The sequence below is a fragment of the Carcharhinus amblyrhynchos genome, chromosome 6 (genome assembly GCF_965287045.1).
Source record: "Carcharhinus amblyrhynchos chromosome 6, sCarAmb.v2.hapA, whole genome shotgun sequence".
Lineage (NCBI taxonomy): Eukaryota > Metazoa > Chordata > Chondrichthyes > Carcharhiniformes > Carcharhinidae > Carcharhinus > Carcharhinus amblyrhynchos.
The window spans coordinates 25,623,219-25,636,526 of record NC_137329.1 but is presented as its reverse complement, the minus strand read 5'-3'; the positions used below and the strand labels follow the sequence as shown (position 1 = coordinate 25,636,526).

General features: G+C 46.4%; 1 protein-coding gene across 8 annotated transcripts in view; it reads left to right on the top strand.

Annotated features, from left to right (window-relative positions):
- LOC145343759 (F-actin-monooxygenase MICAL2-like) overlaps positions 1–13,308 on the top strand; it is a 255,306-nt gene that overhangs the window by 97,185 nt on the left and 144,813 nt on the right. For all 8 annotated transcript variants that reach the window (XM_080190063.1, XM_080190062.1, XM_080190065.1 and 5 more), the window contains exons 6-9: positions 408–563; positions 1,925–2,025; positions 5,478–5,735; positions 9,438–9,553. In XM_080190063.1, the coding sequence (XP_080046189.1) occupies positions 408–563; positions 1,925–2,025; positions 5,478–5,735; positions 9,438–9,553 (631 nt within the window). The remainder of the gene's footprint in view (positions 1–407; positions 564–1,924; positions 2,026–5,477; positions 5,736–9,437; positions 9,554–13,308) is intronic.

Below are 13,308 nucleotides of genomic sequence, written 5' to 3'. Positions count from 1 at the left end.
TTTACACGCACACAAATTGAAATGTTGGAATTGGAGTACTAATCTGAAGTTGGGTCCGACGGTGATGAGGAACCCTTAACTCTGCGTTTGACAAGCCTTGGATGTGTTCAGGAGATGCTAGCTGTGGTGACAAGGACAGAAGGTGTTCTGTTCACTGTCTGACATCTCTCACCCCGACAGTTACAGATTTCTCAAATTTGACAGAATCTATCACCCAACACCCCAAAATTGGCTTTTGAAAAACCTGCTATTGGATATAGTTACAAGCACCAATGAAAGTCAGCTAATGTGACACGTTAGACGTGTTTAAGAGGCAATAAAGTAAAATCATCTGTAAAAGTAAAGGGATTAGGGTTTGTTTCTGTGAATAGTGTTGCAACAGCTGTGATAATACATCTGTACTGCAGGGTTTAGGAGGAAGGAGTTCCGTGGGAAATTGGCCATTGCCATCACTGCCAACTTCATCAACCGAAATACCACAGCGGAGGCCAAAGTGGAGGAAATTAGTGGCGTCGCTTTCATCTTTAATCAGAAATTCTTCCAGGACTTGAAGGAGGAAACAGGTGGGTGTTGACCTGCCTCTTGGGTCTCTTCAAACTAAACAGCTTTGTGACAAAAACATGAGCCTGTACGCGGGGTGGAGTGAAGGTGAAAGTGTCAGCTCTATGGCTGTATATTGCTCCTGATAACTGCAGCAGTTAGCTTGCTTTCTCCACAATCAGTTCCAAATCTGAGCTCCCTCGACACCACAAAATCCACCTCTCGTCCCCACAGCAGAATCACTTGGATCCGTGGAAAGCGGAATCCACGATTTTTCAACCAGGAGAAAGGAATTGGACTTGAGAATTAATGAGATAAAATGAGACAGAACCTACAGCATTGAAACAGACCATTCAGTCCTTCTTAGTGTTTATGTACCACACAGATCTCTTCCCACTCAAATAATCTCTTCCCACTGCTTGGGGAAGCCAGGACAAGGGGATATGGACAACACGGTGGCACAATGGTTAGCACTGCTGCCTCACAGCACCAGGGACCTGTGGGCTTCCTCTCACAGTCCGAAAGACATGCTGATTAGGTGCATTGGCCGCGCTAAATTCTCCCTCAGTGTACCCGAACAGGCATTGGAGTGTGGCTACTAGGGGATTTTCACAGTAACTTTATTGCAGTGTTAATGTAAGCCTACTTGTGACTAATAAATAAACTTTAAAAATTAAAACCAGATCTTTTCAGGAGCGAAAGTAGAAAGCATTCCGACACGTCAAGGGTGGCTGAAGTTTGGAATTGTGCTGAAAACAGCAACTGCTGACAGATGAGGCAGCACAGTGGTTAGCACTGCTGCTTCACAGTGCCAGGGACCTGGGTTCGATTCCCAGCTAGGATCACTGTCTGTGTGGAGTTTGCACATTCTCCCCATGCCTGCTTGGGTTTCCTCCGGGTGCTCCGGTTCCGTCCCACATTCTGAAAGATGTGCTGGTTAGATGCATTAACCCAAACAGGCACCAGACTGTTGCAACTAGGGGAATTTCACAGTAACTTCATTGCGGTGTTACTTGTGACTAATAAATAAACTTTAAAACCAGTTATAAATTTTAAACCGGAGTTTGATAGATTTTTGTTAACCAAAGATATTCAAAAAATATGGAAAAAGTTGGGTAGATGTACTTAGGTCACAGAACAACCATGATGTCATTATTATAGAGAACAGGGTGGAGGTACTGAATGGTATTAACTATTACAGCACCAAGGCTGGGGGTAAATGGAGCGAAACTACGACTCAGTCAGAATCTAATTGAATATGGCAGAACAGGCTCGAGGAGCTGAATGGTCTCCTCCTGTTCCTGTGGGAATGATTTCAGTGGTGGAGGGCGATTTAGTTGATGCAATTTCTAATGATGAATTTTGTGCTTTTTTTTAATTTCAGGAATTGATCTCGAGAATATTGTTTATTATAAAGATAACACACATTACTTCGTAATGACTGCAAAGAAGCAGAGCTTGCTGGACAAGGGAGTGATTGTCAACGTAGGTACCACTCTTCTGTCATATATGGAGAAAACACAGTAAAAAGTCTCTCAACACCAGCTTAAATTCCAACAGGTTTATTTGGTAGCATAGGCCACTAACTTTCGGAGCGCTGTCCCTTCGTCAGGTGAGTGGAAGTTCTGTTCACAAACAGGGCGTATAAAGACACAAACTCAATTTACAAAATAATGGTTGGGAAGTGAGTCTTTACAATAATCAAGTCTTAAAGGTACAGACAGTGTGAGTGGAGAGTGGGTTAAGCACAGGCTAAAGAGATGGGTATTGTCTCCAGACAGGACAGTTAGTGAGATTCTGCAAACCCAGGCAAGTTGTGGGCATTACCGATAGTGTGACATGAACCCAAGATCCTGGTTGAGGTTTCCCCTATGTACCATGCCTCGGGCCATCCTTTCCTGACGCTATGACAACGGGTGAGTGAACATTATTCGACAATTACCAGGCAAGATGTTCTCTTCCTGTTGGAGAACACTTCAGCGGTCACGGGCATTCAGCCTCTGACCTTCAGGTAAGCGTTCTCCAAAGCAGCCTGCAGGACACATGACAGCGCAGAGTCGCTGAGCAGAGAAGAGACTGATAGCCAAGTTCTGCACACATGAGGATGGCCTCAGCCAGAATCTTGAGTTCATGTCACACTATCTGTAATCCCCACAACTTGCCTGGGTTTGCAAAATTTCACTAACTGCCCTGTCTGGAGACAATACACATCTCTTTAACCTGTGCTTAACCCTCTCTCCACTCACATTGACTGTACCTTTAAGACTTGATTACCTGTAAAGACTCACATTCCAACCATTATTTTATAAATTGAGGTTGTGTCTTTATATGCCCTGTTTGTGAGCAGAACTCCCACTCACCTGATGAAGGAGCAGCGCTCTGAAAGCCAGTGGCTTGTGCTACCAAATAAGCCTGTTGGACTTTAACCTGGTGTTGTGAGACTTCTTACTGTGTTTACCCCAGTCCAATGCCGGAATCGCCACATCATGTATGAAGAAAGCCAGTAGCGACCCTATTTCCTGACAGTAACTGGGGGGAATCACAGTCCAAAATTGTCACCAATTTCCTTATCCTCCCTGACTGACCTCACAACAGCACCCAAAGCCTGTCAACAGTTGAGAAACAGCCCCAGGCAAAGCCTTGCTGAACGCACTACACAAATCAGCTACATTCAAAACCCATAACTCACACCCAAAGTAAAACTACTGGCTACAGATGCTCACACACTGATACAGCGAGTGCTCCTTGTTCTCACTAGCCTGCGAGCTGATTTTATCACTCTCACACATTGTTATCAATGCATTGCTCTTGCTTCACACAGTCTTACCACTGGTGTTTTCCCTTGCTGCACGTTTTCTTTCTCGCTCTATTCCTTGCTCTCTCATTCCTTCAATGTTCTCCCTCTCCTCTTCCCCATAGCTCTGCTCTCCTCTCCCTCTCCCTCCCCCCTTCCCCCATCTCCCCCTCCTCTCCCTCTCCCTCCCTCCCCCCCTTCCCCCATCTCCCCCTCTTCTCCCTCCCCCCCTTCCCCCATCTCCCCCTCCTCTCCCTCCCCCCTTCCCCCATCTCCCCCTCCTCTCCCTCCCCCTTCCCCCATCTCCCCCTCCTCTCCCTCTCCCTCCCCCATTCCCCCATCTCCCCCTCCTCTCCCTCCCCCCTTCCCCCATCTCCCCCTCCTCTCCCTCTCCCTCTCCCCCCTCCCCCTCCCCCTCCCCCCTCCCCCTCTCCCTCTCCGTCTCCCTCTCCCCCTCCCTCTCTCCCCCTCTCCCCAACCTCTGTGCTCTTCCCCCTCTCCATTTCCTCCACAGCCCTGTAATTGTTTTCTTTCCAAGTATTTATCCAGTTCCTTTTTGTGAGTAATTACTGAATCTACATCCCCTGTACTTACAGGCAGTGCATTCCAGACTACAACTTCCTTTAGGGAAGGAAATCTGCCATCCTTACTTGGTCTGGTCAGTGTGGGGCTCCACATCCTGTGGTTGGCTCTTAAATGGCCTAGCAAGCCACTCAGTTCAAGGGCAATTAGGAATGGACGATAAACGTTGGCCCAGCCAGCGATGCCCACGTCCCATGAATGAATTAAAGAAAAGACAGAACAATTCATCTCATAAAATAAATTTTGGCTGAATCCCCCGTTGTGGTCCTTTTGCCAATAAATAAATCCTAAATTGGCTATATTGTCTTGCATTGTTCAGTCATTGATAAGCAATATTCCTCACATTTATATAGTGCCCATCATGTCCTCAGAACATCCCAAAATAATTTGCGGTGAGGCAATAAGAATATAAGGAATTAGGAGAAGTAGGCCATTTGGCCCTTTGCACCTACTAAGCCATTCACAGCAGTCATGGAGACCATCTTCCCACACTATCCCCATATCCCTTAATTCCCTTAGTACCCAAAAATCTATGGACCTCAATCTTGAACACATTCCCCATTGAGCATCCACCGCTTTCTGAGGTAAAAAGCTCTGCAACTTTTGAGTGAAGAAATTTCTCCTCATCTAAATGACTGACCACTTATTGAGTCTGATGCACCCCCCTCCCCAAATAAATCTGGACTCTCTAACCAGCGGAAACAGCCTTCAAGATAATAAAGTAATATAGGAAATGCTTTAAAAATGTTACAGTGGGAGAACAGGTAATTCAACCCAACCAACTCTTGTTGGCCTTTCCCCTCTATCTGCACAGGTAGTTCTAACCAACTATACCCACCCTGTTCCCAACCCCATTTCATAATCCACCTCTCCAATCCAGTCCTGAATATAGGCCTCGTTTCAGCCTCATTGACTAACACCAGGAGTGAATGCCATATCATCATCATTTTCTGTAAGAAGAAGTCTCTCCAACCTTCCCCTCAGTCTCCAACTCAAGAACCTTTTCCCATACGACTGAATTCCCTGAATCAGATTATCTGCCCATCGTCACGCCACAGTCTGTGGGAGCTTGCTGTGCAGAAATTGGCAGCCATGTTTCCTATTGACTACACTTCAAAAGTACTTCATTGACTATGGCATTTTTTTTAGAACATCCCGCAGTCCCAAAAGGTGCTATATAAATGCAAATTTATTCTCCATTTCTTACTGCCAACAGTTTGTCTTTGCAAACTCATTGATTGCACTGTCAGTAAGGAGAAGCAGTGGACAGGAAGAGGCCATTCAGCCCCTCAGACTTATTCCACCAGTCAGTGAAATTATGACTGATCTGCATCTTAACTCCACTTGCTCGCCCTGGTTGTGTTGCCCTTAATCCTTTTCTCCAGTGAAAATCTATCAATCTCAGGTTTGAAATTTTCACTTGACAGCCAGCCTCTGAGGCGTTTAGAGAGACAGAGTCTCCACTAGCATTTGAGTGAAGCTATGCTTCCCAAAATCTTCCCAAATTTTAAGGAGAGGAGAGGCTTTTCCAATGTCACTGACTCTTGCGTTCTTCCCGCAGGATTATGTGGATACAGAAATGCTTCTGTGCAGTGAGAACGTGAACCAGGAAGCCCTCCTGTCCTACGCGAGAGAGGCGGCCGACTTTGCCACTAACTACCAGCTTCCCGCCCTGGACTTTGCGATGAACCATTATGACCAACCTGACGTGGCCATGTTTGACTTCACCTGCATGTACGCCTCTGAGAATGCTGCATTAATTCGAGAGAGATGCGGCCATCGCCTGCTGGTGGCTCTTGTCGGGGACAGTCTGTTAGAGGTGAGTGCTGTTTAAACTCTGCTTTTCCCTTTCTTTAGCAGGGTTTTTTTTTGTGGACTTACGTGGGCTTTACTGTAATAAATTGCTATGTAGATCTTAATTCAGAACACCTCCATCAACAGACAGCCTTTAAATACACGTTGTGTTACTTAATTGGTCTGGCTGGGGAAGCAGTTATAGTTTGATGTTGAAGTTAACAACCTATTCAATGTTATGAATCACTCAGGGCAGGAGTGCAGTAAACGGCCAGTGATCTGAGTTGGAAGGCCACCCTCACAGTTTTAGCTGTTCCTCATGTTCCAGTCATGTAGCATGTGGCCACATCATTCCTCAACTGTCCTCAGGTGGTCAAGGATTGTCCAGATTTCCTGTGGAAGATTGAAACCTGGGCCTTCACTCGGGTCACTGGCTAGGTTGGGGTTGATGACGTTTGCAGTCAACTAGGAGGTGTACCATCAAGACGTGGGGCTGTTGTCAGATTGTAGGGTGTAGAATGTGTTCCAGTTGGGACTATGAGATTTCAGACAAGCATTTTGTTTGACTTGCTGTGCTAGTGAGAGTGCTTCATTAGCTGTCAGACAGGGGTGTTCTTTGAGGAGGATGTTTTCGCTGCGAATATCAGGAGGTTCAATGCTAGCTCAGTGTCCCTCAAATGATCAGCCTGACTTCCCAGAGGTGGATATTATGCCAAACTTGTGTAGCGGCTTCTGATCTGGACTGAGGAGCAGTATTCTGTAGTTGGGTAGGCCAGGGGGCTGGTGGGGGGGAGGGGATGAAGAGTGAAGCAGTGTGTTGGCTCTGTTGCCACAGGTCATACCTGCCAGTTTCCATGTGATGTTCACTCTTGGTGATCTTGACCTTGGCTGCGGTGTTCCCAGAGGGGTGGGTGCCAGTAGGTCAATTAATGGTTAAAGGCCATGCCTAGGTATTTTGGTATTGGATCATGGGTGAGTTTTCGGCCACACAACATGGACGTGAAGTTCTTCCCTGGCCTTCGAGTTGTTCAGGTGGAAGGCTGAAACAATCTCGGCAGTGTTTGGTCAAAGTTTCCATTTTCTGAAGTAGACTTCAAGAGAACATAGATCTCTGAAGAGTGTTTTCTCAATGTCCTGAAGTCCTTTAGTCTGAAATGACAGGGCCAAGTCTATGAGAAAAGCAGTAACTTTGTGGGTAGGTGTGATACATTGAAGAGGGTCGGTGTGAGGACTGGTCCCATTGCGAGTTCGTTGTTTGCTATGTGTGGGCAGCTGATTTGCTCTCCAAGGTGTAGGCGGAAATGTTGTTTGTTGAAAATGGATTTGATTTGTTGCAGCATTTTTACACAGCAAATAATTTTGGAGGGTGTGTTTTATGTTGCTGAGAGCGTGGTGATGGCTGTGTGCATCATTGCCTCCCTGGAAGAATACAAACAAAGTAAAGACTCTGCTGTGGTGGGGTATTTTGATGAAGGATGCCTCATAAGATGGCAGGATACAGCGGAGAAGATTGATTTCACGCACTCGAGCTGAGAGATGCGGAAACTGCTACACTGCCTGGGAGTAGCTGAGTTAACAGCCAGACCAGCAGCCTGGAATCAGTGCTGATGCTGTTGTTCCACTGACCAGCAGGGAAGATAAGTAGGTGGTAAAAACGGCCCTGATGCAGTTTTTCAAGAATACCCCAGAGCAAACAGACTTGTCACGTCATTAAACACAACAGGAAGTGGTCAGTGCCCTGATGACAGCCACAACAGGGGTGGCATGATGGCATAGTGGCTAGCACTGCTGCCTCACAGCGCCAGGGACCTGGGTTCGATTCCTGACTTGGATCACTGTTAGTGCGGAGACTACACGTTCTCCCCGTGTCTGCGTGGGTTTCCTCCGGGTGCTCCGGTTACATCCCACATTCTGAAAAACGTGCTGGTTAGGTGCATTGACCTGAACAGGCACCAGACTGTGGCGCCTAGGGGAATTTCACAGTAACTTCGTTGCAGTGTTAATGTAAGCCTTGTTTGTGACTAATAAATAACTTTTAAAGTGGACAGCGGCCCCTTCGACAACTACAACAGGAAATGGATAGCACCTTGATAGCCACAGGAAGTGGGCAACGTTCTGACGACAGCCACAACAGGAAGTGGACAGCGCCCTGACGATAGCCACAGGAAGTGGACAGCGCCCTGACGGCAGCCACAGGAAGTGGGCAATGCCCTGACGACAGCCACAACAGGAAGTGGATAGCACCCTGACGATAGTCACAGGAAGTGGGCAATGCCCCGTGGCAGTCATAACAAGAAGTGGACAGTGATCTGATAATAGCCAGAACAGGAAGTGGACAACATCCTGACAACAGTCAAGTCTGGCAAAGCCACAAGAGTCAGTGGTATTTACCCAGAATTCCTGAAGAGCATCAGATCACAGAGCAGGAAGTGGTAGCGAAGCTTTTTAACCAACATCCACAGCACAGACACCATTCCAAACATCTGGTGCAAATCCATGATACTAACCATTGCTAAACGAGGGAAACATGTTGAATGCAGTACGTAATAATTAAAGTGACAGACTCGCAAACCGCGGGGGGTCATGAGTTGACTGGAAATGTGTCCTGTTAACAAGTCTATTTGATCAAAAAGAAACAAAGGCTTTGCATTTATGCAGCTTCTTTTCTCCTAAAGAGTGTTTTACAACCAATTAAGCCTTTCTGAGGTGTAGCCATTTGCTATATTTTAGAAGATTTGTAGCCAATTATGCACAGCAATTCCTACAACACTCCCTCAGTATTCTCACTGGGAATGTTGGCCTGGAATTATACGTTAAACTCTCTGAAGTAGGAACTTAATCCCCAGAGAAGACTGAGGGGTGACCTGATCAAGGTGTATATAAGATTGAGGGGCATGGACAGAGTGGATAGGAAGCAGCTGTTCCCCTTAGTTGAAGGATCAGTCACAAGGAGACATAGGTTCAAGATGAGGGGCAGGAGGTCTGGAGGAGATCTGAAGAAAAACTTTATTTTACCCAGGGGGTAAAATAAACAGTCTGGAACGTGCTGCCTGGGAGGGTGGTAGAGGCAGGTTGCTTCACATCTGTTTAAACAGTACCTGGATGAGCACTTGGCACATCATAACATTCAGGGCTATGGGCCAAGTGCTGGTAAATGGGATTAGTGGGAGGCCAGGTGTTACTTGCGTGTCGGTGCAGACTCGATGGGCAGCAGGGCTTCTTCTGCACTGTATGATTCAATGATTTTATGAATGTCTGACTCTGAGGTGAGGGCGCTACCCACTGAGTAGTGACTGTGATACTGGGTGGGATTTTTTGGCTCTTCTTGTCGGTGGAACCTTCAGGTCCAGCATACAAAACATCACAGACCTCGGCGGAACCAGGAGGTCCTGCCGGTGGCTAACAGCGAGTTGCCCCCACCACCAGAAAACATACCACAGGGGGCCAGAAAACCTCGTGCCACCAATAATCATGATAAACCTGCCTGATCAGACTTATTGTAGCCCTAGTGTTAGCTTGACCATTGTAGGTTTGCTGATGTTGACCAACGAGTAGCAAGAATGCCCCCACTCCACCACTTGTGGACCTCCCAGTGTCAAGGACCCCAAGAAGCCAGGATAAGGATGACTTTAACTGCTTGTACCCAGTGCTCTGTGTTAGGCAGCCACTGCTAATATGACACTCTATCTGCTAACTCACCTTCCTGTGTTCTTTCAATCAATTGTAGCCCTTTTGGCCAATGGGAACTGGGTGTGCCCGAGGATTCCTGGCAGCTTTGGACACGGCTTGGATGGTGAAGAGGTGGGCAGAGGACGTGCCATCTCTGGAGATCTTGGCGGAGAGGTGAGAGAGAGGGCTGTGTGCGCGTACATTTATGAAGTAAATAGCCAGATTCTGGGGGAAGTTTGACGTTTTTTCCACACGGCAAAGATTGAACAGGCTGTGAAGCAAATGAGAAGACTGAGGGGTGGTCTTTCAGATTAGGAAGGCTTTCATTGGGTAGATCTGGCTCCCCCCTCCTTTTGGGGGAGACCAGAGATAGGGGCCAAAAGACCATCCATGTTAAATCCAATAGGACATTCAGAAGACACCTCTTTACCCAGAGTATGAGGAGACTATGGAACTTGCTACACACAAGGAAAAAAATAATTCAGACCAGTATTCATCTTTCCCCGTTTTACTGGTGTTCCATTTTGAAGTATACAAGACCAGTTCAGACCAGTGTTCTTATTTCCCCATTTTACTGCTTTTTCCCTTCTGGGTACCAGAGCGGGGAGGTTGAGGTGAACAGCACAGATGCACTTTAAGGAGAAGCCGGTTAAATACACAGTAAGGAACAGGAGAACATGCCGATAGGACGAGGTGATGAAAGATGGGAGAAGGCTTGTGTGGAGCATAAGCTTTGGCTTGGACCAGATGGGCTGAATGGCCTGTTTGTGTGCTGCCAATCCTATGAGGTTGGGTGTTTACTTTGGGGTCTGACTCCATTGCGGAATGAGTGGTTACTAGGTGACAACAGAATGTTTGAAATAATAATCACGCCATAGGGCTTTGCAGTGTTATTGCAAAGATTGCCAACTGGGAAAACAAACCATAGAGAAATATCACAAACCAACACCAAACATAGACTGGAATTTCTTTTACTAATCTGTGCTGTCACAGTGATGAAGTTGGACAAGCTCTTAACACAGACTCTGGGTACGAAATAATTCCAAGGATTTGCCTGCTGATTAGCCGAAGAGAATGGGGCATTCAGGTTTTTTTTTTGCTGCTGTCATTGTTCCCAAGGAGAGGTTGAAGGCTCTGGTTTATGAATGGCTTGCTGTCTCTTCAGAGGGCACTAAGAGTCAGCCTTGTAACGTGGAACGAGAACAGCATGACAGGCACAGTGGTTAGCACTGCTGCCTCCCAGCACCAGGGACCCGAGTTCAATACCGGCTTTGGGTGACTGTCTGGGTGGAATTTGCATGTTCTCCCTGTGTCTGCATGAGTTTCCCTCTGGGTACTCTGGTTTCCTCCCACAGTCTAAAGATTAGGTGGGATGGATTGACCACACTAAATTGCCCCTTAGTGCCCAAAGATGTATAGGTTAGGTGTATTAGCCATGATAGTTGTGTGGGCTGTGGGGATAGGACAGGAGTTTGGGCCTGGATAAGATGTTTTGTTGGAGACTCGATGCAGTCTTGATGTGTCAAATGGTCTCCTTCTGCACTGTCGAGATTCTATGGTTCTTTTCCATAATGGACATTTGTTCACTAATTGGGAGCTGGCTAGGTACGTGAGGGAGAAAGGAATAGAAGGATCTGCTGATAAGGTGAAATGAGGGTGGGGAAGAGCATCAAGCTAGCCTAGAACATTTGGGCCGAGTGGCCTGTTTCTGTGCTGTAAGTTCTATATAATTTATGAAAGTTTGAGTGCAGACAGGGCCAGGATTCAATGTCTCAACTGGAAGACAGGTCCTCTGACAGTGCAGCACTCTCACTGTACCATACTGGAAAATCAGCCAAGGTTTTGTCCCTGAACTGTGATTTGAACCCACAACTTCCAGACTCCAGGAGAAAGTGCTGCCTACTGGGCTAAGGCTGTACAGCTAGTGTTCATGCATAGGGTTGATTTGTTTATTTATTGATTGATTGATTAGTGTCACAAATAGGATTAACATTAACACTGCAATGAAGTTACTGCGAAAATCCCTTAGTCGCCACACTCTGCCGCCTGTTCGGGTACACTGAGGGAGAATTTAGCATGGCCAGTGCACCTAGCCAGCCCGTCTTTCGGACTGCAGAAGGAAACCCACGCAGACACAGGGAGAATGTGCAGACTCCGCACAAACAGTGACCCAAGCCAGGAATTGAACCCAGGTTCCTGGTGCTGTGAGATAGCAGTGCTAACCACTGTAATGCAGAATCCTCTCCCCCAAGACGCGATGGCCGAGTGGTATTTTTGCCAAACTATTAATCCAGAAACTCAGCCAATGTTGTGGACACCCAGGTTCAAATCCTGCCATGGCAGATGACGGAATTTGAATTCACTTAAAAATATCTGGAATTAAGAATCTACTGATGATCATGAAACCATTGTCAATTGTTGGAAAAGCCTATCTGGTTCACCAATATCCTTTTAGGGAAGGAAATTTGCTATCCTTTCCTGGTCTAGACTACACGTGACTCCAGAGTCATAACAACATGATTGACTCTCAACTGCCCACAGGCAACTAGGGATGGGCAATAAATGCTGGCCAGCCAGTGACGCCCAATCCCACAAGTGAATAGAAAACAAGAAGCTGTGGATGGATTGGAAGCTTTGAAAAGTTGAGAGTGATAGATGAGAAGAAAGAGGGGAAAAAAAATTTACTCTAACACTGCAGTGAAGTTAGTGTGAAAATCCCCTATGGCCAGTGCACCTAACCAGCACGCCTTGATGTCGGGTTAGGTTACCAACGGAAATGGAGCTAAACTGGGTGGATGGAGTTGAGGCACAGTTCAGCAGTGATCTAATTGAATGGTGGTAAAAGGCTGGAGGGGCTGAGTGAGTATAGTGGTGTCAGGTAGCTAACAACACCGACTGTAACCTATTGAAAGTTTCTCAAGGCCCTAAGTTGCAATGCAAACTCTGAGCTGCGAATGAAGCGGTAACCAAGAATCCTTTGGTTGGAGAGGAACCACCAAACCAGGATGCCCTGTGTGCAATATCACGCCTGACCTTCAACAGGCAAAACACACTGTTGTGAAGTCTGAATTGTATTCTTTGGACCATTTCCAGGAATGAGTTTTTGATGTGCCGAGCATGTTGTTTGGACTGATTTATTCAGATTACAGATATGGCAAGAATGTTTTTTTTTCTCTCTCAAAGAAGCAGTGACGGATTTTGTTGCAAAAGCTTCATTATCTTTACTCATCTGCCATCCCAGAAATCTGGGGAGATTTTCAAAGCTTGCACCGAGAGGTTACAACTGCACAATATTCTCGCTGGAATCTCTGGGCTGATCTCCTTTCTCACAAGAAAGGAGTCACTGTCAGGACGCCGTCAGAAGTTGCAGACTGGTGGGAGAAAGGGGGAAAGAGAGACAGGAGGGGGGAGGGAGGGGGAGGAACAGAGGGGTGAAGGGGAAAGTGGGAGGAGAGAATAGATTTAATATCATTGGATCTTGCTGTAAGTATAATGTCATGTTAACAACACACGCTATTATTATTGCACAAATCAGTTAGCAAGTTAAGTGGATGTAGAGACATGCCCAGGGCTGTGAATCTCTAGAACTTGCTAGGCAATTTACATTTTTTTGCAGTTAACTTCACACAGATGACATCTTGCCCTTAATGATTGGATCGAGTTACGCATTAATTGATCTTTAAGCAAACCAGGGAACGTTAGGGCTGTAATTTAACAGTTTAAGTGCCCTTTTAATAATAGTTGTTGAAGCAATGCCAATTAATTACTGCAGCTCTGTAAAGGAACAAGTTGTTCCTTTGTAATCTGTAGGTAGGAACTTGTTATGAGATTCCTTCCTATCTCTACTTTTTGTCTCTCTCTCCCCCATTCTAATCTTCTTTGAACAGAATTTTGCCAGCCACTTGGAGGCAGCTTTGGTGGTGGGAGGT